General features: G+C 39.9%; 1 protein-coding gene across 3 annotated transcripts; it reads left to right on the top strand.

Moving 5' to 3' along the window:
• Nucleotides 1–1350: 1350 nt before the first annotated feature.
• On the top strand, nucleotides 1351–24705 carry Arpp19 (cAMP regulated phosphoprotein 19). 3 transcript variants are annotated; one of them, XM_008829773.3, is made up of 4 exons: nucleotides 1351–1431; nucleotides 1628–1680; nucleotides 15613–15735; nucleotides 20838–24705. In XM_008829773.3, exons 2-4 carry the CDS (start codon nucleotides 1636–1638, stop codon nucleotides 21006–21008), a joined length of 339 nt encoding a protein of 112 aa, XP_008827995.1. In that variant the 5' UTR covers nucleotides 1351–1431; nucleotides 1628–1635; the 3' UTR covers nucleotides 21009–24705. The 3 variants fall into 3 exon arrangements, with proteins under 3 accessions (XP_008827995.1, XP_008827996.1, XP_029417807.1); XM_008829774.3 differs by lacking the exon at nucleotides 1628–1680 and having other exon boundaries at nucleotides 1369–1431; XM_029561947.1 differs by lacking the exon at nucleotides 1351–1431 and having other exon boundaries at nucleotides 1438–1680.
• Nucleotides 24706–27737: the final 3032 nt, after the last annotated feature.

Raw genomic sequence — 27737 nt, 5'->3', positions numbered from 1 at the left:
GTTAATAAAAACACTAGGTAGATCGTCCCTTTAGCCCAACTAGTACATTCCTCTTTCTCTCTGAGGGCCAAAGGAGAAACATTAAGAACCTAAACCAAGAGGACTACTGTGAGCGCCAGGCCAGCCTGGGCTAGCATGAGATGTTGTCTCAACCAACCAATGAATAAGAACAAAAAAGAAAGGCAAATATCAGTAGGTTACTTTGTCAGTATAGCAGGATAACAAATATGCAGGTGATATTTTTGTTTTGTTTTGTTTTGTTTTGTTTTTGTAGACAGGGCTTCACATAGCTTAGGCTAACCTTGAACTGATGATCCTCCTCCCTCCACTTCCAAAGTGCTGGGACTACAGTGTGCACTATAGTTTTTATTAACCACATGAACCATTCTCAAGGATATCTTCGTCAAATAGTTAGTGTCTTAAGTATTTTTATTTTAAACATTTCCTTGGCTGACAAACCCTTTCCTTCCTTCTCCAAAAGGAACTCAGTATTACTCCTTTTGTTCTTCAAGCTGAAGTTCCAGTACAGTCTTCCTGTCTGAGATTCTAAACGTGACTGAGGGTTTTTTCTTTTCCTTTTTATTTTATTTTTTGAGATAGGGTCCAGTTCAGGCTGACCTCAAACTCACTATGAAGCTGACTGAGTACTAGGATTACAGGCACATACCACCATATTGGTTTTACGTGTGCTGGGGATCAAACCCCAGTCCCTGAATGCTAGGCAAAGTGATCTACCAAAGTGAGCTAAGTTTTTGTTGTTATTGTTGTTTTGTGTGTGTGTGTGTGTGTGTGTGTGTGTGTATAGGTGTGGTGTTGGGGATCTACTAGTGCTAAGCAAGCCCTACCACTGAACTACGTCCCCAGTCTCAAAGTTACCAAGGCAGGCCTTGAATTTGCCATCCTCTTGCCTCAACCTCCCAGGTGGCTGGGACTACAGTCCTGTGCCACAGGGCTCAGCCCTGGTTTTGATGACTCTCAAATTCGTTTTCCAAGTAAGGCTCTTTTCATGGCTCCCCTGCCTTCCAGAATTGCATTCATTACCTTCAGCTTTCTTTTAGTTTGACTGTTAGAGGATCATCTTATTTCCAGATCTTTGAGGGGCATTCTATTGGAACCAAATGTTCCAGCAGCAGTGGGATGTGAGGTGGAATGAAGAGTAAATACGAAGCCACGGGACTTGACGATTAAGAAAGTCAGAACTTTGGGAAGTGAGTGGCGATAGAGTTGAAAGCCCTTAGTGGCTTTCAGGCTAGTAAGGAGGTTGGTGGTCAGAGAACGCAGGAAAAAGGGGAAGAGAGGGCACCACGGACAAACTACAATTCCCAGGAAGTACTGCGCGGCCGCAGGCAGAAGTGACGTAAGGCGCCAGCCGCGACCTTTGAAGGAAAAAGGAAGTACTTGGGCGTCGCAGGACCGGAGGCGCGGGGATAGGTAGGTAGGGGCGCGGCGCGGGAGACTGGCGGGTCTGGGCGGCGGGAGGCTCAGTGGACCGGAGCCCGGTGTTCGTGTCGTCACAAGGCGGTGGCGGCGGCGGCGACGGCGGCGACCGCGACCGCCCCTGCTGAGAGCGGAGCAGGCGGCCTAGCCACCTAGTAATCGGTCTTCTCCCGGCGTCTTGTCTGCACAGAGAGCACCATGTCCGCGGAAGTCCCCGAGGCAGCGTCGGCGGAGGAGCAGAAGGTGAGTGCGCGTGGGGTTACCTGGCGGGCCTGAGGGAGGCGAGCCTGCCAGGACTGGCGGGAGCGCGGCCTAACCGGCCTGGACCGCCCGGAGCGCGGCCTGGCTGGACCTGCGGGGCTGTGGTCTGGCGGGAGCATTGCCAGGCAGGCCTGCGGCGCTATGGCTTGCGGGAGCGCGGTCTTGAGCAGGGCCTGGCGGAGCCCTCCTCTGGCAGCTGCCCACGAAGCTACAGGCGGCCCGGCCTCTCGAGCCAGGGCGCCCACATGCCGGGAGGTTGAGTACCTGGCTAGTCTCCAAGGCTTCGGCGTGTCGGTACGTGAGAGCTCAGGATTCGGGGCCCATGCTCGGAGTCCGAGCTTTTCTTTGAGGTTTTACTTCTTTGGATGTTGTGTTTCCCGCGGATGCGCTCCGGGAGCGTGCGAGGGTGCAGGTCACTCCGGACGCGGTGTCCGGAGTTGGGGGCGGGGATGTAGACCTGGATTGGGGTTCCCTCCGACGGTAGTCGGACCCGAACTCTCCCTCGTCGGTAGTCAGAGTAGAAGTGCTTACTTCTCACTATGCCTGGGAGGCCCAAACGAGGTAAACGTCGATTGCCCAGACCATCTTGGACCCAAAAATATTAGCTGATGTGTTTGCATGTGTTACCTGACCCAAAAAATCCAAAATTAGAGCTTTTGACATGTTTTACTTAATCAAAATTTTCTCGAATCGTAGGGATTTTTTGACCGCTCGTTCGTAGTATTTCACACATAAAGGGAAATGTGTAGGAATATTCCTCTGAATACAACAAGGCCTGTATGTTCATCTGGGCCAGTGCTCACCCTCTTGTAATTATTCTGCTGCCTTACCTTCCCGGGTACGTGAGTCGACTGGTCAAGAAAGAAAAGTCTGTGGTCTCCTGTTCCCTAAATTTTTATGGAGCGTTACCAACAGTTTTTCCTAAAAATCAAACTGCACCTTTAATCTCAGCACTCAGGAGGCAGAGGCAGAGGCAGGTGGATCTTCGTGAGAACTAGGACGGCCTGGTCTACGTAGTTCAAGCCAACTCCAGCCTTATAGTGAGACCTTGTCTTTAAAAAGAAAATTTTAAGCTGCATTACCATAAATGGGATGACTATTGTTTGCAGGTTGTTAGAGCTTCTACTTAAAGTTGCACTATGTCCTTCATCAGGTTGGAGAGTAGATTAGTGTTCTAATCCCATTCCATATGTTCTTAATCCTGCTAACTTTTCCTCCATTGTGGTGGCCCTGTTCTGATTTCGTATTAAGTTACATTAATTGAGAATGTGACATTACTTAAAGAAAAATAGATTTTTTTTTTTTTGTAGTAGGGCCTCTGGGGCCTGCGTGCTAGGCAAGGACTTTATCACTGAGCCTTAGTCCCAAGGGCCCTCTTATTTTGGTGTGCATGGGTGTGTGTCTGTCTGTCTAGAGACCAGGAGACAACCTCAGATGTAGTTCCTCAGTGGTCATCCATCTTATCTTTTTGAGAGGGTGTCTCATTGGCCTGGAACTCACCAAGCAGGTTAGAGTGGCTGGCCAGTGAGCACAAAGAATCTACCTGTCTCCACCTCCCTAGCACAGCACATACTATGAGGCTCAGGGGTTTGTTTTGTTTCTGTTTTTTTTGTCTTTTTGAGACAGGGTTTCCCTGTAGCCCCAGCTGTCCTGGAACTCACTATGTAGACCAGGCTGGCCTTGAACTCACAGAGATCCGCCTGCCTCTGCCTCCCAAGTGCTGGGATTAAAGGTGTGTGCCACTACACCCAAGGCTCAGGTTTTTACAAGGTATCTGGATCCTTATGCTTATATAGCAAGTACTTTACCAGCTGAGCTATTTCCTCAGCCCCTATTTTAGTTTTTTTGTTGTGGGTTTTTTGCTTTTCTTTAATTGACGTATTTTTATTTTATGTGTATGAGGTTGTTTGTTTTACATGTATGAGTGTATTGCCTGCATGTAGGTAAGTGCACCCGTGTCATGCAATGCCCATGGAGGACAGACAAGGCCATTGGATCCCCTGGAACTGGAGTTACAGACAGTTGTTAGCTGTCATGTGGGTGCTGGGATTCGAATCCGGATCTTCTGCAAGAACAACCAGTGTTCTTAACTGCTGAGCCATCTCTCTAGCCCCATGTTTGAGGTTTTTTTGCCTGCATGTACATGCACTACATGAGTGCAGTGTCTGTGGAGGTCAGAAGAGGGTATAAGATCCCCTTAAACTGGAGTTATGAATGATTGTTAGCTGCGATGTGGGTGCTGTGAACCAAACCCAGGTCCTCTGTAAGAGCAGACAGTTCTCTTAACTAGTAGGCCATTCCTCCAGCCCTGCACTTGGCTTTTTACATGGATTTTGAGGATTAAATTCAGGTCATGTTTGCACAGCAAGCACCTTCGTGATTGACCTGTCTGCCTGCCCAGGTCTCAAGTAGCTGAGGCTGGCCACATAGGATGACCTTAAAACTTTTCTTAGTTATCAAGCTGGCCTTGAATTCACTCTGTACTCCAGACAAGCCTTGAATTTCATTACCCTCATGGCCTAGCCTTCCAGGTAGCTTGGGTTACAGGCCTGTGCCAGGAAGACCCAACTGAACAATAAATTTTTGAAGCCATTATAAAGGATTATAATCTTAAAGTAATATTTCCTGTTTAAATTATAAAATATTAATAGTGCTCATTATTGGGTTTGGATTTAGGAACTTGAAGACTATGTCTGTCCTGTCTTAAACACATTGAAATCAAGCTCAGTTTTGACTTGATACACCGTAGTGTGTTATGCGATTTTTCTTTTTTAAGTTTGTGTTGGGGGACCATGTATGTAGAGGTCAGAGAACAACCTGCAGGAATTGGGTCTCTTTTACCATGTGGTTTCTAGGATTGAACTCAGGTTGTCAGGATTGGTGGCAAGCACCTTTAACTACTGAGCTATCTTGTAGCCCCTCTTTATTTTCTGAGGCTGCGTCTCACTCTGTATTAGAATAGCCTAATATGTCTGTTATTGTTAAGGATAACTTGAATGTTTTCACTTAATGATTGTCTATGTAAAAACATTTATTTCAGCTCTTCTGATTTTAGCTGCTGGCTGCTATCATTAATACCAATTAGAGGATGTTGGGGATGTAATTTTTTAAACTGAGGATTGGCTGTAAATGTAAAGCACCTGTGGCCTGGACACTGTGCTTAAACAGGAGAATGTGCAAAGTCACTTTTTTGTTACCATGAACCAATCTCCTGTTTCTTCTATTTGAAAGAGCAGTTACATGACCTAAAACATTGGGTTATTTAGTCTTTGTATCCCCATTAACCTTTTAGTCAAAGCCAAAGTATTCAACTAAAAATATTTTTGTGGTTTTATGGTAGGTTAGCTTGTTTCAAAGTAGCTGGGCACTGCATATAGTAAAAACAAAGTCATTTCTCTCCCTTATGTAGTGTGTACACTCATGTAAGGGAAGAAATTCACAGACCAGTAGAAGTAAAACTAAAAAGCACCAATTTAAAAAAGAAATCAGATAGGCCCCTGTTTTTTATTTGGGATATTCAGTAGATATAGGAATAAAAATGCACATACACATACAATCTTTAAACTAAAGCATAAGCATAACCAATCTATTCATTAAAGCTGATATTGTGCTGAAACTAAATACAACATATTGAGAAATAGTAGCAACTGTTGAAAAGTGCAGTGTTTTTTTAGCATATCAGATTAACTTTCCCTTAGGCCATTTGATGACTTAAGTTCTCCTTTTAAAAGTAAGCTATGAGGTCATTTAACTCTCTAAAATCAAATACATTTTAAATTCTGCTTAGCCAGGCAACGGTGGCTTATGCCTGTAATCCCAGCAGTCAGAAAGCTGAAACAGGAAGATCACAAGTTTAGGACAAGTCTGGGTTACTTAGCCCAATAGAATACAATGAGCCATGGTAAATCAGTACAAAAACCTTAGCTTAGACCCACTTTAAAAATCTGAAAACTAAATATATAATGTATATATGGATGTTGTTGCTTTTTTTAAAAAAGTAAGTAGCAAGTTTTCTAGAGGATATTTTGATCAAACTAAGTGATATATCTTAGAAAAAATAACTAGAACTCTCAACTAATTGTTTCTGTTTATACATGGTGCTTTTGTGCATGGTGAGGGAGAAGAAAACTGTTACACATAATGTTTCATTGTAAAACCTCCTTTCCCATTGTGCTCCTGGTTCTCTCAGAGGCAGTCTAGAATTATGGGATGATGCTTAATCATCTACCCAGCTTGGTGACCTTGGACGAGTCCCATTTAGGAGTAAGTTTATCTGTCAGTACAAGCTCACTAGCCTGGTGTTCACCCCTCCTTCATCACATTCCCTTGCTTCATCATCCATAAATCTTGCCCACGTGGTTCTGCTGTCTTCTTGGTGCTTCCTTCATCCTCAGACAAAACCTGCTTGCCCAAATCTTTGTTTGTCTAAACCCTATATTCCTTTGCATCCCCTGCAGCATCTGGCACAGGGTGAAGCAGCCTTTTTTCTTTAATCAGCGTTAGGCTTGGTTACATGTGGCAGGAAAGTGAAAATAGTTGAAACAAGACAGGTTATTTTCTTTCCTGGCAATGAAACATAAAGCTAGCCCAGGACTGGGGGAGCTGTTCTAAGATGTTAGAGACTCATGTCCTGCTGTGTTGCTGCTCCACCACGCTTAGCACGTCAGCTCCTGATCTAGTATGGCTGCCCCAGTTTCAGACATTGTAAGCTCATTAAACCAGGAGAAAGGACAAAGAGGGCAAATGATGTATTATTCTCTCCCTCCAGGGAGGCTTCTCAAATGTCACACATGACACTTCTGCTTATATCTTATTGGCTGGAACTTAGTCACCTGGTTAAATCTAGCTGAAAAGGCTGAGGGATATAATTTTAAACTGGACATATTAATGATAAAAATGATAGGAGAGACTGTGCTGCATAGTCATATCTTAGTCAATGATGTTTCTATGTCAGTGGTCACTATCGCCGTGTGACACAACTGTCTTAATTTGTGTAAGCATATTCTAATGCTTCTATGATAAAATTGTCTTGATATATTTTTTTGAACATCCCCAATCATAAGCATCACATTTGCTTCCATATATCAGTGGTTAATAATGGATACAGTTTTTAATTTTGTTTTGTTTTTTCGGTCTTTTGAGACAGGGTCTCCCTGTAGCCCCAGCTGGCCTGGAACTCAGCTATGTAGATCAGGCTGACCTGGAACTCATTGTGTAGTCAAGGATGACCTTTAACTTCTCTACCTCCTGAGTGTTGGGATTACGGGCATGTGTCGCCATGTAGTGTTAGGGATGAAACCTAGGGTCTTTTGCATATTCAGTATGCTTTCTACCACTGAGCTTCCTCCAGCCCTACCAGTTTGCTAACATTTGCTTCCATTTGTGTAAAACTTGTACTTGACAATTTACATTTCCTAAACCTTTCATCTGTTACATCAGATATTCCCAAATTGATGATGAGCTTCTTACAGAAAAAAAAAAATTGAAGAACATATTTAAGTGAACCTCATTAAATGCCAAACACTGGCAAATACCAAGGCAAAAGTGATTTTGTATAAATTGGTAACACTATTTGAACCTTCTGACAATATCCTAAAAGATCTGTTGGCTTTTGTTAATCCTTTCTCCTTATTCATCAGTCAGGGCCTCAGTGAACATATTGCTGAGCAGATAGAGGAGAACCTAATTACATAGTCAGGTTTTTTACTGCTGATAGATACTCTGTGACTTTTGGCACAAGGTGAAAATGTTATTCAGATATTATTATCAACTTATAATAGGCTATGAAATAATCATTAATTTCAAACTTTTTCAGTGCTGGGGATTGAACTTAAGTATATCACTGTATATGCCAGGCCAAAGACTACCTCTGAGCTACATCTCCAGACCTGATCTTTAATTTTTCAGATTCCTTTTTTCTTGTCATTATGTGTTTACAGTTGATAAAGATTAGGCCCTATTCTAGGTATTGAGTATAGGAAGAAAATCCTTACAACCCTGTAGTGATTCTCTGAGTTTCGGTTTTCCCAGTATGTAGTCATAGGCAAAAGTTCAGCAATGTGATGACTTCCATCCATTATTTGCTTAGAAACCACTTAAGTAACTACATACCTTTTATCCCAACATGTACTGCTAAAATTTAAAAACTTATAACACAGACTTTGTTTTTTTGTCTTTTTGAGACAGGGTCTCCCTGTAGCCCCAGGCCTGCCTTGAACTCAAAGAGATGTGCCCATCTCTGCCTCCCAAGTGCTGGAATTAAAAGCCCAGCTTACTGTTTTCTGAGACAGGTTTTTTTATAGTCTTGAACTCTGATCCTCCTATTTCCACCTTGTATATTCTAGGGTTACAGTCACGTGCCACCATGCCCCACTTTTAAGCTCTTGTTTGGCAGGGTCTCGTTTTGTAACCCTGGCTGATAACAGAATTCATTACGTTGCCCACACTAGTCTCAAACTTGTAATCTTGTCTGGAATATTTGGATGCCTGACTCCTCCCTTTTATTGATATAAAATTACAACTTTGTCTTCACTAGTTTCTCCTTTTTATTTTTATTTTTTTGAGCTTTGTTTAGCTTCCCACCCAACCCCCTGCTGTGGATCAAACCCAGGTCTTCATGCTTCCCAAGTGATTGCTCCATCACTGAATTATAACCCCTTACATACATACCATCTTTGTCTAACCTTTTTGGTTTTGTTTTGAGCTAGTGTGTGTACTGTTATAGCCCAGGCTATTCTTAAAGTCATCACAGACTTCCTCAATCTTCTGAGTGCTAGAATTGTAAGCATGCACCATCACACCTGATCACAGAGTCTCTTTCTCTCTTTTTCCCCCTTCCCCCTTTTAAAACAATATTTATTTCTTTTATAAAATGGCTCAGGAGATTAAAGGTGTTTACCTCCAAGGGTGAGAACCTGAGTTCAAACCTCAGGTCCCACATGGTGGAGAGAGAGAACCAACTCCTGCAAGTTGTTCTCTGACCTCCATGCATGTGCTGTGGCATGCACATGCTCATACACATGCAATATAATAAATGAATGAATGGAATTTTTGTTGGTATCTTTTCAATAAAACCAAGTACTTGTGAGATAAAATAGTAAATGGGGGGGGCACTGCAGTTAGTCTGGATGTGTTTTTCCAGGCTGACCTGGAATTTATGCTTAAGTAATCCTCTGGCTCCTCCTAGGAGTAGGTGTATCTGCCACCATATCCTGCGTGGTACATAAATGTGTTAGTTTCAGGCCATTTTTTGCCTAGTTAGTTTATTAACTGCTCACACAGCTTGACAGAGGTCATCCATTGTGGTAGCAGAGTCCATAGTATCCAGGAGAAAGGGCTTGCTCTGCACCTGACACTGTCATCCAAAGATGAAGTGGCAGGGACCAGGTGCTAAGCATTGCTGCAGTCACAGTCACCTCCAGGAGGGAAATTCTGGACCCCAGGGTGTCAGTCCTCTGGTTAGTACAGTGTCTAGATGAAATAGCATTGCTCCTGGGAGGACTTCCAGAGCTCCTTAGGCTTTCTTCAAGGACAAAATACCAGTGGACATCTTCCATCCCATTGTGGTACTAAGACTGATGAGCACAGGCTGTGCAGCCCACAAGGCTAGTGCCTTCTCCTGCCTTGTCCTTGGTGAGTGTCCATTGAGTCACACATGCCAATCCGTGCCTACTCTGGGGGCTGCACAGATACTCGGGACCAGTGTATTTCTAATAATGATTTTTGTCATTTTCCCTCCTATATGCTTTCAGCCTGTATCATCTGTTTTAAAATTTTACTTAGTGAGTGGCTTTTTTTTTTTTAAGGCCAGCCTATGAATTTCATTTATTTATTTTGGCTTCAGAAAGAGTCTCTAGTTCAGCTGGCCCTGGAACTTTCTATATAGACCAGGCCCTTCGGCTGTGACAATCCTTTTGACTCTTTCTTGACTCTTTCTCTTGAGTACTGGGAATATAGACATGATTAGCACTCCCAGCTTCCAGTTACAGATTTAAATACAGTCCATAAGTCCTTTTATGGTGATTGTGGTCATTGATGTATCTCATCCATTTCTTTTTGGGTGCATCATGTCTGTCCTCTGTCTTTTTGTTATTGCAGTCTTGTGCGTGTGTGCGTGTGTGTGTGTGTGTGTGTGTGTGTGTGTGCACGTACGCACGAGAGTGTGTTTTATCTTGTCCCATCCCACCTCTCCCATTCTGTTGTTGCCTTCGCTCCCTTCTCTAATGATTTTTCTTTTTCCATTTTACTCCCACTACTAATTTGGAAGTTTTATGCTTTATTTCTGTTGTTTAGTTGGCTCCCCTTAAATTTTTCATGCATCATTAATAAAATGTTAAGCAAATATGAACACTTCTGTATTAGTTTCTTTTCTTATTGCTGTTACAAAATAATAAAGGCACCTTGAAGGAAGTGTTTATTATGGTTCACAGTTTGTGTTACAGTCCATCATGGCAGGGAATACAGGGCAACAGGAGTTTAAGGCAGTTGGTTACATTGTATCCGCAAGGCAGGAAAGCAGAGAGCTATGAATGCTGGTTCTCAGCATGGGTGCTGGGATTCAAACTGCACAAGTGCTCTTAACCTATGCGTCATATCTCCAACCCACTTTCTCCTTTTTATACAGTCTAGGACCCCAAGCCATGAAATGGTGCTGCCAACATTTAAGATAGATCTTCCCACCTCAGTTAACCCAATCTCCCAGAGACAGACCCAGAGATTGTGGTTCCTGCCAAGTTGACAATCAGTACGAACTGTTGTATCTTCTAAATGATAAACATTTAAACTCCAAAAGTACCATCCTTTTATATGATGTTTTTCTTTTGTCCAGTTTTGTTTTGGGGATACTTGGAATTGAACCTAGGGCCCTGCCCATTCTTGGCAAGTGCTACATCCCCAATTCCCACCCTCCTTTTCTCTTAGATGCTGGGGATTGACTTCTGTGTACTTTTCTGACACTGCTACATCCCTGGCCCTATATCCTTTTTTGAACTTCTCCTCTCCCAAGAAAACATTCAAGGTATAATATTGAATACATGCATATGTAACCAATTCTTTGCGATTTCTATCTCTACCCCTTTTATCCTCGTAATTTGCTTTTATTCTAGCTAAAGTAAATGTTTAGGAAAAATCATACCAAATGCTGCATCCTGTTTTCCATTTTTTTAAACATTACTACAAGGATAGTTATTATACCAGATTCTATTAAGTGTCCCATGAAGGAGACTAAAATAAAAGCTACTTTACCTATTTCAGACAGAAAGGAAGTGGTTTGGGGTATTAGGTTACAAAGTCTTAGAAGTGGGAAGGAGAGACTTCCAGAGACAGGGATTGCAGAAAGTCTTGACTCTGTAGGAGTGAGCCTTGTTTGGAGACTACTTAGTCTTCTAACCCACACCTGTGTAACTGCTATAAGTTCCTTGATTATCTGTGGTGCTTCCACTAGAGGAACTCGGAAGGGGCTACTGCTGTGTGGTGCCTGTTGCCAGTATAGCCAAAGAGAAGTGTGGGTTCATTCAGCCACATTTTTTCATCTAGTGTGGCTATCTTGGCAGGACATAGGAGCTTGGCCTGGGAAATGTAGTTTTATTTATTTATTTTATTTTATTTTTTGGTCTTTTTGAGACAGGATCTCCCTGTAGCCCCAGCTGGCCTGGAACTTACTATGTAGACCAGACTGGCCTTGAACTCTCATAGATACACCTGCCTTTGCCCCAAGTTCTGGGATTAAAGGTGTGTGCCACCATGCCCAGCTTGGGAAATGTAGTTTTAGCCTTCTGGTTGTACTTAACTGTTCAGGAAAGCATTTAGAAAAGGGCAAGTGTGGGCTGAATGCTAACAGACACAGTCTCCCATCTGAGATGTTTATACTCCATAAACAAATCTCTGGCTCTGTCAAAATGTTTAGTTAATAGATGTCCAACTATCTGAATTTTTTAAAAATAAGGTCCTGAAACTTTCTACATCTGTAGTAGGTTAAGAATATTTTTGTATGATTCATAGAAAGTATTGTGGAAGTCTTGATGGTGTTTACTACATTTAAAAATGTAGCTTAGGTCTTTTTCTCTCTTGCTGAGTACAAAAGAAAATGTGAATCTGGCTAGAAAATTGCCCTAGCATGGGCTTATTAATATTGTACTATGTATATGGCAAGGAAATTCAACAATTGAATTCTCTTCTTCCTCCATCCTTTGCTCTCCATTCTGTAGACGAGCTACTGTGTTGCCCTGCTGATCTCAAGCTCCTAGGCTTAAGTAGTCATTCTGCTTAGCTTGTTAAGTACCTGGTACTCCAGGCATGCACCACTGTACTGACTTAGTTAATTTTCCTAGAAAACAAATCCATTCTAACTCTAGAAGTCATTTTCAGTTTTATGTACTGTTTTGCCCCATTTTAGTTTTTGCATGCTTAATACAACACATAAATGTATTCCTTGCCCCCCCAAAAAAAGGGAATACTGTACCACTCCCCACAATATATAAAAAAGAGGAATCTGTAGAAACTGGAAATGAAGTCGTTACCTAAATAATAATAATAAACTTTAAAAAAAATTTTTTTCTTTTAATGTGTATGAGTGTATTGCCTGCATGTATGTGAGCACACCCATATCGTGCAATGCCGCGGAGGTCAGAAGAGGGCTTCAGATTCCCCTGGAACTGGAGTTAAGGACAATTTGTAGCCGCCATGTGGGTGCTGGGAATTGAACCCAGGTCCTCTGCAAGAGCAGTCAGTGCTCTTAACAGCTGAGCCATCTCTTCAGCCATTAAATAATTATAAACTTTAATGTGTATTTTGTAGATTTAGAGAAATCCTATTTCAAAAGAAGTCCTTTCACTTTTTTTTTTTTTAAAAAAGAAAAGTCCTCACTGTATAACCCTCACTGATCTGGAGCTCACCATGTAGACTAGGCTAGTCTCTAACACATAGAGGTCTGCCTGCCTCTACCTCGCAAGTGCTTTGATTACAGGCACATACCACCATGCCTGGCTTAAATTTTATTTTTAATTGTGTGGTGTATGTATGATGTGTAGGTCAGAGGACAGCTTTTGGTAGTTGGTTCCCTCTCTACTGTGGGATCCATCGGGTTTCTGTGGCAAGCACCTTCACCACCACTCACAGCCATCTTTCCTGCCACTTTCTAAGCTCGAGAAAAGCTGATAAAAGGAAGGTACAACTCCATTAACACCTTTTTATTTGAAAGTACTAGGCCTGAGGGGCAGCAATCAACTTTGGATCCTTTTTGAGTATCATTTAAAATTAGCTAACTGGACAGGGAAGCCCAAGAATAGGTCCCTTCATCCAGTTCTGCTTTGACATTGCAGCTCTGGGAATGCCTGTGGGTTGCAGTAGCTGTGTGCAGTGAAGGCCAAGTTACTAGAAGCCTCAAACAATGCATAATTTCCTACAATAAACTGCTTATCTTTTATTTATATTATTTTTCTACCTTTTGTGATAAGTACAGTATATTTGTATCTTATGGTAGTTAGGTTTAAACTTAGTAAGGCTCATACATAAAAACCATTCTTGAGGGCTGGAGAGATGGCTCAAACAGTTAAGAGCACTAGCTACTCTTTCCAGAAGACCAGGTTCAAATCTCAGCACCCACATGGCAGCTCACAACTCCAGTTCCAAGGGATCCAACAACCTCTTCTGTCTCTGCCAGCATTGCATGATACGGGTGTGCATACATGCAGGCTTAACATTCATATACATAAAATAAATTTTAGGAATTTAAAAAAGTTAATAAAATTCTTAGCTGGGCGTGGTGCCACATGCCTGTAGTCCCAGCACTTGGGAGGCGGAGGCAGGTGGATCTCTGTGAGTTAAAGGCCAGTCTGGTCTACATTCCAGGACAGCTGGGGCTACAGGGACCCCCTTAAAAAAAAAAAAAAAAAAAAAAAAAAAAAAAAAGTAAATAAAATTCTTTTAAAAAGTTAAGAATATGTTGCAGTTACTTTTTTATTTAGTATGAAGCACGCATGTCCTCTGCAAGAGCAGTTAGTGCTTTTAACCACTGAGCCATCTCTCCAGCCCTCATTTAGTACTTGAACATATGTGGCTAGGATTACTAGCTGAGGTACTAGGCTTGTGTTGGAGAGGCTTAGCTTTCAGATGCTACAGTGATAAATAGCATGTTGACATGCTTGCACACTAAAATCGATACCCAAGGGTTTATCTTGTCTACCTTATACTAGAACTTCTGGACACATAGTTTGTGAATACAAGGACTGGCAAAATCACCATTTTTAGTACAGCTGTGGCTGAGCACACAGGCACATCTTGTATACAGCATGTGAGTGAATGGCCATAGTAAGAGATTAGAAGTCAACATAGACATATGAAACGGCAACCTAGAAGAAGGAAATAAATTAGAAGCAGAAAGAAAGCAGGTATATATATATAGAGAGAGAGAGATCCTGTGGAAAATAAAGGCTATCTAACAGGGATACCCTTTTTCTCAAAATCCTCTTAAGACAAAATGAAATGTAGCAGCACACAAAGGAGTTGTTGAAGATAAAGTATTGATAATACATAAAGTTAATTTGGAACATATATAAGTGTAATTTTGAGGAAAATCTGTTTTAAAAATTGCATGACTTTTTCAATTCCTAGATACATGATTTATGTGCTATTTAAGAACTGTTGGTTTAACATTTATGGATTTAACATTTCTGCTTTTCTTCATAAATAACCTCAAAGAGTCAAAATATGCCAAAGTGTGATTTTGCCAACCTGGTGTACAGAAATGAATCTGATAACTAAAAGTGTACCTTGCCAGCTGCCTGGCTGCCCAGCCTCCCATCACAGGAGACCTGTGTTTTTCTTGGTTTTCTTTCTTGTGCAGTGCTTGCCACGAAGTGATAAATTCTTCCTTAAAAAGTAGCATTTTGAAAAAATAGACTAAATTGAGACTGTAAAAATATGCTTGAGATGTTGGCAGGACTGGGGTATAACTTTTGAAGCATTTAGTAGCATATGGAAGGCCCCAGGTTTAATCCTCAGCCCGGCAGGGGGGCGAGGCAGACCTTTAGCAATAGTCTTCAGAAAACAGGCTTTGAGACATTAAAGTATGTTATCTTTAGCTGGGTGTGGTGGCGCATGTCTTTAATCCCAGCACTTGGGAGGCAGAGGCAAGCAGATCTCTGTGAGTTCAAGGCCAGCCTGGCCTACATAGTGAGTTCAGGACAGCTAGGGCTACAGGGAGACCCTGTCTCAAAAAGACCAAAAATTAATTAATTTTTTTAAAAAAGTATGTTATCTTTGACATGAACAAAATTTGCCCTTTTTGGTGGTGGGAGGCAGGGTCTCATCTCACTCTGTAGCCCAGACTGGCAGTCTTCCTGCCTCAAACTCATGAGTTGTATGATTCAGGCATGAGCTGTCACACCAAGCCAGATGGGTATATTCTTCTCTTTTACAAGTATCAACATCCTATTGATTTATTTAGGAAAAATATGCTAGTAAATTGACCACTATTAATTTCTAGTAAGGATTCTAAGGAGTTTCAGATCATGTATAATTTTGAATAAATAGAAGATCAAAAAGCTCTTTTAGATTTTGACAGTATTAGGAAAGTTCTTTAAATATAGAAAAAGAGCTGAAGAGTTCCGTTGAAGGTGACTAACTATAAATGTATTATACATGACTGGAAAGTAACAGCAAGCAAGACTTGAGAGCTGAGCTGTCTCGGTATTTTTATCCAGTGTGTGGGGTGTTCCACATGCATCACAGCTATAATAGAGCTATCACATGGGACATTTGCAAAACAAGACAGGCGTTTAAAGGCTTCTGTGCTTGACTTCTTAGTCAGATGCTGTGTTGCTTGGCATTCAGCAACTAAAGTCCGAACCTAGATATTAAAAACTGAATTATTTTCAATCATTTGGGTTGTAACAGAAATAATTTAAATTATTTCAGGAAATGGAAGATAAAGTGACTAGTCCAGAGAAAGCTGAAGAAGCAAAATTAAAAGCAAGGTATCCTCACCTGGGACAAAAGCCTGGTGGTTCCGACTTTTTAAGAAAACGATTGCAGAAAGGGGTAAGTTGGCGAGTATCATCTTCAAATGTTTCCTCCCTGCAAATTCATTGTGACAGATTGAGAAATAAATGTCTGTACTTTTAGCTCTACTTATCAGGTGTGGGTATATCTTTTTCAATATTTTATATAGTTACCACCATGAATATGAGAAGAATCAACTATTTTAGATTACAAATTATATAATACAAGTATGCACAGCTAATGTAACAGAATCTATATAACCACCACCTTGGATTAATGTTAATATTTTGCAGCATTTCGGTTTTATTTTTGCAAGAAAGTAGATATGGATATGATTCACACCCATTGTGTATTTTACAATATATACCTTCTTTCCCCCTTTTCTTCAAAGGGACTTCTGTCCAGAAGCTGGTGTTCACCCCACTGACCTTCCTTCTAAACTTGCCCATTTTAAATGCAGTGCCCACACACCATCCAAAGGCTTAGGGTACTTTTTATTTGGATGATCATTTATAAAATCATGTAATTTGCTTCAGATTCAGTTACTTTAATTCAATTTACATTTTATAATTTTAGTAGTTTTTGAAAAATCTGTTTTTCAGCATTGAAATGAGATAATGCTACTTGTTCTTAGTTTTCTCTTTTAACCCCTTCTGTTTGAAAAAAAATTAGAGGACTTCATTTGCAGTTAAAATGCATTTGAATTCTTTGCCATAATGGAATTAGAGAAAGATGAAGTATTATATATGGAAAACAACTACTTAATGAGATGCCAGGTCATGTTTCTCTTTTTACCTTACATATGAAAAACATGTCTGTGGCTGTGTGCCATAGTTACATATGGGTTGTTTTCTCAAATAACTCTAAAACATTAATTTTAACTAATTATTTTTAAGGTTGTCAATAAAATGGCATGTGTTTTTTTTTTTTAAACTCATGAAGTAAAGATCCACAGCTTTCAAGTACTAAGGAAAATTAGACTAAATATATAAAAATAAAGGATTTCTGTTACCATGAACGAATCTGGTAGAAAAATTATTTTAAAAATTGGAGAAATTTCAAAATATTTAAGAAAAACACCATATCGCTAAAGAAATTTAAAATAGGACATATGACTGTTAAACAGAAAGTGTTTACATCTATAGTAGAAATCAGTGAAATGTAAATTGTATCGCACCATAATAAATTCAGCTAATTTTAGGAAAATATTTAGAATAATTTTATTGGCAATTTCTAAGATTGAAATTGAGTAGAACTAAGAAAATCTTTGTTTTGTGGAAACATTTAAAATTATTACTGTTATTTATTTTTGAAAGGTATGTAGTCAAGATTCAGAGAAGTATTCACATTCTTTGACTAACTCTTGTAAATTAAGAGAATATTTCAATATGAAAAAAAATACCAAATCTGAGGGGTTTTTTTTCCTTGTTACTTTTACAATAATTGGAAGCAGCATCAATGTTCAACAAAGAACAGTTAAATAAGCTGTAATGAGTCAACAAACTAGAACATGTGGTTATTTAAAATCATGACCATGGTCATAATACAGGGGATAAATAGAAATATCAGCATGAGAACTATGTTCATTATGAATGTAGCTATGTAGAATGTTCATGTGCTGAGTCTAATTATAGAACTGTACTGTTAGGTATAGTTTCAGCTGTGAAGTAAATTATGTGTAATCATTGGCTGTTAGGTGCTTGTTTGCAGTTGACAATTAGTGTTTAGGAGACCCTTCTACTAATCTTTTTTTTTTTTTTAACTTATTTAAAATGATTCCCACTGAAATGACTTGGAATATTATGAAGTGATATTCATGGGCTCCTCTCTAGCATAGCAGGTGAATTTTTTCTTCCAGTACTGGGGCTACTCCTTTTAATCCCCCCCACCCCAGCTTCAACCCTTTGTGATTTTGAAGTTTCATCATAGCAGAATTAATGTACACTGTATCTTAGAGTTGGTATCAATGATGTAAATAGTTGGAAATGAAGCAAATGCCAGTTGGATTGAATAATACAGAATTTGAGAAGTGAACATTTGAATGATTCTGTATTTTCCCAAAATATTAGTGAATAAGTTTTTTTAATATTATAGAAATTGATTTTTTTAAAAGTCTGAATCACAAGGTTTTTTTTTCCTCTGTCACAATGTTAGCAAGCTTAAATTAGTTTCATCATTTGAGAGGTTTGATTTTACATTAACATTAAGACCATGTGTCCAGTGAGTTTAGAGTAGGGAAGGATATGAATGGTCTAGCTCATAGTTTTCTGTATTTGTGGTTTGTAATGTGCCAATAAGACCAAGGACCCAGTTTTGAGAAACATGTCTCTATTAAACATTGTCATGTCAGGTGATCACATAGTGTTCATGGAATTACAGGTGTCTGTGACATGTCGCTTCTAGATTTTAGTGTAAAGTCAGGCATGGTGGCACACACATGTAATCTTAGTTCTTGGGCAGTAAAAGCAGGAAGATTAGGAATTCAAGGGCATCCTTTAGCGTTTGAGGACAGCTTGGGCTTCAGGAGACCCTATGATGGATGGATGGATGGATGGATGGATGGATGGATGGATGGATGGGCGGGCCAGTGGGTCGGTGAAAAATAAAGTGAAGATCATCTGTGTGATCTGGAATGTATTTTGGTAAGTTTTAGGGTTTTTATTTGTGTCAGACAGGGTCTCATTTTATCCCACCATGACCTCGAACTTGCTGTGATCCAGCCGCAGTCTCTTAAGTGCCAGAATTTATAGGAATGAGCTAACACACATAGCTAACTTTAGGTATTTTAATTGTAAACTCACAAAATTTATGAATTGTTGGACAACTAATATCACTGCTAGACTGTCTGTTGAATCCTACTATGAGAAGTATCACTCTCCATCACCTCTACTGAGGGCATTAGTGTCTACTCTGACAGTGTTGTGTATTGTTAGTCTTTGCTCAATCTCTATAGGGTTACTACTGTCTTGTAGTGTAGTAACATGTTTGTTTTTGTTCTTTGGGGTGTTGTTTCTGTTTTGTTTTATTGGAGGGGGCAGCTCTGCCTGTCGAGCATTGAGTTTGGGGTTTTTTGTTGTTTTTTTTTTAATATTTATTATTTTTATTTTGTGTATATTGTCTGCATGTACATGAGTGCACCCGTGTTGTGCAGTGCCACGGAGGTCAGGAGAGAGCTTCGGATTCCCCTGGAATTGGAGTTAAGGATGGTTCGTAGCCACCATGTGGGTGCTGGGAATCGAACCCCCGTCCTCTGCAAGAGCAGTCAGTGCTCTTAACCACTAAGCCATCTCTCCAGCCCCATGAGTTTTGGTTTTAATTCTAGCCAAATACAGAAATTTAATCCCTTACCCCTAAGCAGGACAGCCTTGTTTGCAGTTGAATGCAATCCTTTAATAATGAACTTTTGCTTACTATCAAGTAGTTAACATTAGAAACTGAGTTCCTTACATCAGAGGAAATTGTACATTACTGAGCCTGCAAGATGACTCAGTGGGTAAAGACTCTTGATACCAAGCCTGACAACTTGAGTTCAATTCCCAGAATCCACAAAGTGGAGGAGAGAATCAACTCCTGTAAGTGTCCTCTGACCTCCACACGTGTGCTCTGGCACACATGCACACATACCCCTCTCTAGCCCCCTTAAATAAGCCCATGTTAAAAAGAAAAAAAATGCAGTGTTGCATTTCTCACTTTGTACTTTAAATAAAACAAGAAAGAAATTTGCTGCTTTGTTCTCCAAATGCCAGCCAGTAAACTCAGAAGCAGCTCTTTTTGCTTTTTGAGACAGAATCTCATAGAGTCAAGGTAGGCCTTGAACTTCTTGTCCCCTGCCTCCATCTCCCAAATGCTGGAGCTACAGGTGTGCCACACATACTCAGCTAGAAGCAGCTCCCTGATCTGTAGGGCATTAGAGTTCTGAGACTTTGTTGCATTCTTTTAAAGTACCTTATAGAAATGAAGTTGCATCAACCTCAGAAGTGCCTGGCCATGTTTGTTGTTACTGCTCCATATGAAGCTTGCATAGTGGTTGGTTCATGAAAAGCAATTTCTTTTTTTAAATTTATTTTCTATTATTTTTTTAATTTTCTGTGTATGAGTGTATTACCTGTATGTATATATATATGTAAGTGCAACTGTGTCATGCAATGCCCAGAGGTCAGAAGAGGGTGTCAGATCCCCTGGAACTGGAGTTACGGATAGTTGTTAGCTGCCATGTGGGAATCAACCCAGGTCCTCTGCAAGAGCAACCAGAGTTCTTAACTGCTGAGCCATCTTTGTAGCCACCTGAAAAGCAGTTTCTAACCATAGGCCCCTTGGCCATTGCAGATCTAGCTCTAGAGAGAAAGCCAACCACTAAAGACCTAGACCTAGTGTGAGACTCAGCAGTCTCACACTAAGTTTGAGACTGTTCTGTTTTTCATCCAGGCCATCATTTTCTTATTATATTATTTCCTTTTGCCAAACCCAGATTTGAGACTAATCGCCTTTAACCTTAAAATAGTTAGGATAGTTGATTTACTTTGTAGTTTTCTATCTTAATTAGCTCTTACATGGTAGCTCATGTATAGCAGACATTCAGGAAAAAAAAAGCAGCTAAACATGATGTAGGTATAAGCCAAAACTCAAAGCCATCTGTTTTGTAGTGCTAGAGGAGTGTGGTGGTTACTTTATTCCTCCAACTAAAATAAGAAATAGTTGTGCTTATTTGGTGTCTGTAAAAAATCAGAAGTGGGAGGTGGGAATATGCATTTTAAGTGAATTGGTGTCTAGTGAGTTTATTTCTTTCATTACATTTGTGTTTATATTTTTTGCCCTAATTTAAATTTTTGCAGAAATTCTTCATTAGGTGACAAAGTACCAACTAATAAGTTGATTGGGAAATGGGTGGTATATCCTAATAGAAGTTGCCGAATTGTTTTTCTTATTTTCAAAAACTTCTACCCGATTGTAAAAGAAAGTCTTGAGGGTTCTATGTTAGAAGCAGCCCAAGGAAGAGGTTTTTGATTAACTTCTTGGTGGTTCCCATTTGTTTAGACCAACATATTCCATGCTGGCAATATAGAGCCGCATCTCTGTCTTAAATCAGTTTAATGATATGTAAGAGCTTTTAAACTCTAATCTGTTTTTGTTTTTATTTGCAGCAAAAATATTTTGATTCTGGGGATTACAACATGGCAAAAGCAAAGATGAAGAACAAGCAGCTTCCCGCTGCAGCCCCAGATAAGACAGAGGTCACTGGTGACCACATCCCCACTCCACAGGACCTTCCTCAGCGGAAACCATCCCTGGTTGCTAGCAAGCTGGCTGGCTGATTAAAAGAGCTGAACTGCATGAGTCTTCTAATGCCCATTATTTCTCCTTACTCCATTACTTACCCGCTTTCTGTTTCCTTTCACTCACTACGTCATTTGAGACTGACAGCTTTGCAGGTAGTGGTAGTGTGCTGCTGTTGTAAGGGAACATACTTGTGTAGAGGTTTTGATTAGTTTTAACAGTGCACTGTTGCAAAGGACATGTTACAACAAAATAAGTAATCTACATGAAAATAATTGTATATATTACCTAACTCGGTTGTAGGACCAGTTCCAACAAGTAGCAAGCAAGTTTTACAATTTTAATGTTTTGGCTTTCCTTCCTTCATCATAATCAGAGCTTTGTATGTTACTCTTATTTAATATGACCTCTGTTGTATTGATTTCTTCTGTATTTTCCTTTTGGATTTTGTATAACAGAAGTTTAAGACCACAAGTTGGAAGAAAAATCACACAATTCAAACACAAGTAGATGGGCTCCAAAAGATTCAAATAATTGCTTGAACTTGAATGGCCTTAAACCTGTTTCAGCTTTAACAATAGCATTTAACTTGGGCAATATTTGCCCATTCTGGTGTAACTTGTGTAACTTCAGTGCTTAATAGCTGTCATTGAAGCTAATGCTCTTCCTCAGTTCTGCAGTGTTGGGACACCTTCCTTTGTTGAAGATGTGAATGGAATGTGCATGTGCATTGACCATTGCATTCACTTTTGTGCCATTTTTGTAAATACAGTAGTTTTGCACAACCTTTTAAAATGTCTCTTAATTTCAGCATACTAGAAAGTAGATCATGTGCCAACCAGAAGCACAAGACTTCCTACACAAATCTCTGTATGCCATTACTGCTTTTGTATAAGAATAGTTTATAATCTTGAGGTTATCAAAATATCAAATGGAAATCTTTACTCAGCCTGCTATACAATTAAGCTTTTTCATTTGTTACTAATAGTCATAACTTTCAGTGGCCTTGTATAAATATGATATGTTGCTTAGGCATATCTTTTGTTCTATGCAGAGCATTTCATTTTGACTTCAACAAAAAAAATTTGCAATTCATATAATTTACACAAACTTTCTCCATGTAGAAACTTTTTACTTCTAAACTCAACTTTGGGCACACTAAAGTAAAAGGTGTTTGTATTCTTCTGCCTTCTATTTTCTTCCCAACCCCCACCTTCTCTTTGCTTCTGTGACTTGTGCGTATTGGGCTGTTGTGTTTATATATGAAAACATGTCTATCTTTACTCTTTAACCTTACTTAAATAAAAGGATTTTTATGAGGTTTTTTTCGTAATACTGAGGATCAAACCCACTGTCTCACACATCCTAATAAGCAAGTACTCTACCACTGCACTACACCCTTATCCCTAAGGGAACTTTATGATGAAACAAGTAGTTCAAAAGACTGGTCCAGGAAATTATTTCAGGGTGAATAATCAGGATGAACTAAAAGAATTAGGCTTATAACAATTTCAGTTATTTGCATGCTAGCTAAAACATTAAAAATATTTAAGTATTTTCTTCTCTAAAGGTCATTTTAATAAAAGCGTCCATTTAATTTTCATTGTGGCTTAGCAAGAACATTAGCAAACTTTAATATAAAGATAAGCGTATCGTTCTCTTCAAGCTCTTCACCTGGTTATAAGGCTGTATCATAATGGGGGTCAGCAGTCTGAGCTGATTCTGTTTTTTACGTCTCATCTTGGGCTGGGACAGGGCCTCCCCTCTTTTGGATCTAGGCATCATTTTGTGTGTTGGCTCCATTTGTGTACCTGCTTTCCTGTAGTTCCACATCATAGATGGTGCCTTGAACATGATAGCACCCACACTAGTGATCAGTCCTGCTCCACCCACACTGGAAGCAGAAAAGCAACACAGTACTGTGCGCAATGATAATTTTATAATTCAATTATATGTAAATACATATGTGGTGAGCCAAGTATGTTATTCTGCAGTATGTATATATAACTCATAGGATTGATACCTAGTTTTTTTTTCCCCATGGATATTTGTAAGCCATCACCATTAAATTCAAACATCAGACAAGATTAATCAGAGATCAGAGTGACCGTGTTGTTCCTGACCACCACAGGACTCCTCTAGTTTATGGCAAGTGACATAACAGCTGCTTGAGTTTTAATTTGTAAAACAGAACACTGATACTCTACCTCAACACTTGAGGACCTGTGAAATACTAAGTGCCCAAAATAAAATATTGCTGTCTTTATCAAGAGTAAATTTCCTCACTAAACCAACCTGCCTTCTATAAAGTAGCAGTACTTAAATAAAATCTCAGGATCGTCCAGGAAAAATACCTGTTATTACAGATTTGTAGGTAATACTTTGCATAGCCTCCATTATTGGTGCTTGAAAGGTTTTTAATTTTTCTATTGTTTGCCTGAAAGCTCAGTTTGTTGACATTTTCACAAGCTCTTTGCTCATCGTAACTTAAGATTTTGATGAGATGAACCTAATTGTCCATTTCTGTTTCACAGTTATGTGTGAGGAATGGCTAATTTTAATATTTGAGTAAAGTTGGAGATAAAAATACTAAGTTAAAACTGGCTGAAGCTAAAATGGCCTGTTTTGTGTTTAGTAACTCCTACTTTTGGTAGTTCCAAGGGGCATTTCCTCACAGGCTGCGTTTGACAGTTACAACCCTTAGCTAGTTGGAGTAGTAGTATTTCGGTGAATTGAGGGAGCATGTTTGTACTCTACAAGTTCCATAATCGTGCTGCTGCTCTTAAAATAGGTCTTAACTTTCTAAGGCAGTCATAAGGCCTCTCTATTTGTCACTTCAGCCATTAGAATTAGTTGCTCTTTTTACTTGATGTAACCAAAGTATACCTCTGAATATTCACTGATGGTCATGACTTAAGTCAGACTTGTATTCTTATTTGAATATTACAGTCTTATCAAAGCTGAAGTAGCAAATCCGAACCGTGCTCTCAACTTGGTGTTTGGTGGTCATAAGCACATGGCCTATAGGAACAGCAGTTAGTCTTGAGTGGTTACCAAAGCCCTTCTGTGTCGGCCTCAATTCTTCTACATTCACATATAACTTGTATCTCACTTTCCTCACCATACCCATCCATGAAGCCCACTTAGGCACTTACTAAACCATATTTAGGGCTGGTGAATTGTGTTTAATATCCTTTTCAACATACCACAACTTGGGGCATTTTGCATTTCTAAAGCACTGTCTTGATCTGGGTAAATGAGCTGCTATCCCCATTCTGACTCAGCATACACTGCCAGTCTCACTTGGATCTTTTTCCCCGACTTACCACTGCATCTATTGAAAGTGGGGATCAAAGGAACATCTAGAGAGAAAAACAATTTGATACTTTACTAGTTTGGACCTTCTAAGTAGGCAGACCTGTGGATTTCACTCTATAGGTTACTGGTGGTGGTGATAGCCATTCACATATGTTTGTATTATGTTATTGACCAACTAAATAGTTAAAAGAATCATCTTACTCCTTAAGTACCTTACCCTCAAATGTGTTACTGCACCTCTACTGTTTGTTAGGCAGTAGGACACTGCCTGTATTCAAAGGGCCAACATAAATGCCTTTTTGTTAAAAGATGTCTGTAGGGTTGGCAGTTAATGCTGAAATTTGTCAAATAGCCCTTCCAAAATTATACTTGTAAAATATCCAAAAAATAAATTTACCTAATTTTTATTGATTTTAATTTGCAGTTTTGTCTTATTTAAGTGTTCGTGTTTTCTAGTATGCCTTTTTATATGAAGAATTTGACTTGTCTTAAGATTTTGAGTTAAATAAATTGCTAATGAAATCCTACCATCTTGTATGTGCAATGCTCCACTGTAGTAGTATTGAATCCAGAAAGATGGATGAGACAAATGACATACATTCTAAAAAACTAATGCAGGCTAGAGAGTACTACATCCCTCAAAAGAGGTAGAAATTAAGTTCCAGGAAGTTTGTGGAGCTGAGGATGTAGCTCCGTTGGTAGAGTGCTTGCCTAATATGCACAAAACCTTGGGTTCAATTCCCAGCATCATGTAAACTAGGCCTGGTGGTACATGCCTGTAATTCCAAAATATAAAGATACACAGAGCCCAGGCTAGCCTAGGCTTAAGACTCTGCCTCAGAAAATTCCAAGAATTCTGCAATGAGTTCTTCAGCTTAAAAGGTAAGATAAAGCCAGGCGTGGTGGCACACTTGGGAGGCAGAGGCAGGTGGATCTCTGAGGTTTGAGGCCAGCCTGGTTTACAGAGTGAGTTCCAGGACAGCTGGGGCTACAGAGAGACCCTGTCTCAAAAAAAGACCGGAAAAAAAAAAAAAAAAAAGTGGGATCAGAGAAGTTTTCAGGTGGCATTGATAGACAGGTTGTGGTGAAAGCGGATAAAGTGCATTTTAGGTGATGGGAATTTAATTCTCATGAAAGCAAGGAGTTGGGGAAAGGTGAGCCTGTGTAAGAAGGGTTGGAAAAACTGCAAATGAGAAAGCTAGTTTTTTCTTCCTTAGAGTTGTTCTTTCTCTTGGACTCAGGAAATGCCACCATGAATTTGTCAACTGAGGCACTGGGGAACCCTGAAGTTACCTACAGCAATAAAATAGCAACTTGACAAAGCAACTTAGGTCTCATTATTACAGGGCAGTCACGGGCAGGAGCTTGAAGTAGCTGGTCACAACTGCATCCATAGGCAAGTGTGGAGGAATCAATTAATGCAAGCATTGTGTTCCTCACTTTCCCCACACTTAACACAATTCAGGATTCCCTGCCTAAGAAATGGTACCACCCACAGTGGGCAGGTGTTCCCACCTCAATGTAATCAAGATAATCCCCCATAGACATGACTACAAACCCACCTAGTCTAGACAATTCCTTAGTGAAACTCCCTTAGGTGATTCCAGGTAGTGTCAAGTTGATAAAACTGACCATATTTACCTTTAAATCCCTTAGCTTAGTTCTTTCCCTTCAACACTTCCTTCATTAAACTATTAAATACATAGTTTTTAATAGATCCTCTGCAAGACCCTGGTTTGGAACTTACCTGGCTTTTTCATCCTTAGTTCAGCTTGCAACTTCCTTAGAAATCTGTTTAGTTATATACTTGAATTAAAACTGATGAAATACCAGGGCTGTAAGTGAGCCAGATACGAATGAATGCATATACTTGATTCTGGCCCTTTTTCTCTGAATGAGTGGATGACGCATAGTTTTGCTCTCATAAATCCCGCACTTCTCTGAAATTGGTTTACACAGATCCTATGACAGGAACTCAAAGTGGTGTTGCTTCTCTGCTTTGTGGTCATGCCCTGGCAAGCCAGTCTGTGTCTGAGCAAGACTCCTCCGTTGTCTCAGTAATAATACTCAGGGTTGCTTAGTACGTGGTGGGCTCTTGCTTTTCTTTAGCATCTGTAAATGCTAATTCTTCATCACTTTGTATGTAGGTTATCAGTTGTTTCATTACTGATTAATTGATCATTACAGAGTATCCACGTATTATGTAAGGCTTGATAAAGAGGCAGAGACACCAGTGGGCCACCTAAAGTTACAGACCACCGACCATATTTTCTTTAGTTCTCAACCACCTTGTTAGTGATATGAGAAACAGTGATCACTATGATTTCCTATTAAAGGCCAGTTTTTAAAAAATGTTTTTCAAATATTGTATTTTATTTATTTACTTACTCATTTAATTTGTCTTTTTGAGACAGGGTCTCCCTGTAGCCCCAGCTACAGGGACTCACTGGAACTCACTATGTAGACCAGGCTGGCCTCGAACTCAGAAAGACCCGCCTGCCTCTGCCTCCCAAGTGCTGGGATTAAAGGCATGTGCCACCATGCCTGACCTTATTTATTATTTTTATTTTATGTGTATGAGTGTATTGCCTGCATGTATGTGAGTGCATCCGTGTCATGCAATGCCACGGAGGTCAGAAGAGGGCTTCAGATTCCCCTGGAACTGGAGTTAAGGACAGTTCATAGCTGCTATGTGGGTGCTGGGAATCAAACCTGGGTCCTCTGCAAGAGCAGTCAGTGCTCTTAACCACTAAGCCATCTCTCCAGCCCCAAAGGATAGTTTTAATAACTCCATTAATACTAGGAATTGTAAGACCGATTATGAAATCTGACTTGAATGCACTGTATCCTATTGCTTGAGTTGCCAGCCTTGCTAATGTAAAGAGGGTCATATGTAATATTGCTCCTACCATTTATAGTCTAGTATGTTTATATGTAACTGTAGGGTAGTGACATAAAGCACTTGACTAGCATGTTCAAGGGCACTGAGTTCAAGTCTCAGGCTTCCAAAAAGAATGAAAAAGTCCCAAGTAAACTTTAAAGAGCTACTCTTTATAGTTGTATCATGGTTTTGTTACTCGTGGTTCCATCCTGATGTAATGTTGCTGACTGATTCCAGTGATTCACATTCCTATAGAAGTCTGTGAATGTCAGAAGCATAAAGAGGCAGTTTTAGTGTGAAAATAGCCATGTGCCAGCCACAGAGGCCAGAAAAGAGTGTTGGATCCCCTGGAACTAGAGTTACAAATGATTGTTAGCTGCCATGTGGGTGCTGGGAACTGAACCTAGATCCTCAGCAAGAACAACCATTACTCAATCCCAATAGAGGAGGTTGGCATGGGAGCAAGGGAATGTAAGCAGAAAAGAAGTGAAGAGAAATTTTAGTCACTAATTTTTATTTTAGTATCTCAGTTCTGCTGAGATACTAAAATAGATAAGATTTTTGTTTA

The sequence above is a fragment of the Nannospalax galili genome, unplaced genomic scaffold (genome assembly GCF_000622305.1).
Source record: "Nannospalax galili isolate Female #2095 unplaced genomic scaffold, S.galili_v1.0 scaffold213, whole genome shotgun sequence".
In the NCBI taxonomy this organism is placed as follows: Eukaryota; Metazoa; Chordata; class Mammalia; order Rodentia; family Spalacidae; genus Nannospalax; species Nannospalax galili.
The sequence above is the reverse complement of the archived record's forward strand: the minus strand, read 5'-3'. Positions and strand labels throughout refer to the sequence as shown.

Coding starts and splice junctions, on each gene's coding strand:
- Arpp19 (XM_008829773.3), top strand. CDS start 1,636: ATGTCCGCGGAAGTCCCCGAGGCAGCGTCGGCGGAGGAGCAGAAG. Junction 1,681..15,612: donor CGTCGGCGGAGGAGCAGAAG/GTGAGTGCGCGT, acceptor AAATTATTTCAG/GAAATGGAAGATAAAGTGAC. Junction 15,736..20,837: donor GAAAACGATTGCAGAAAGGG/GTAAGTTGGCGA, acceptor TTTTATTTGCAG/CAAAAATATTTTGATTCTGG.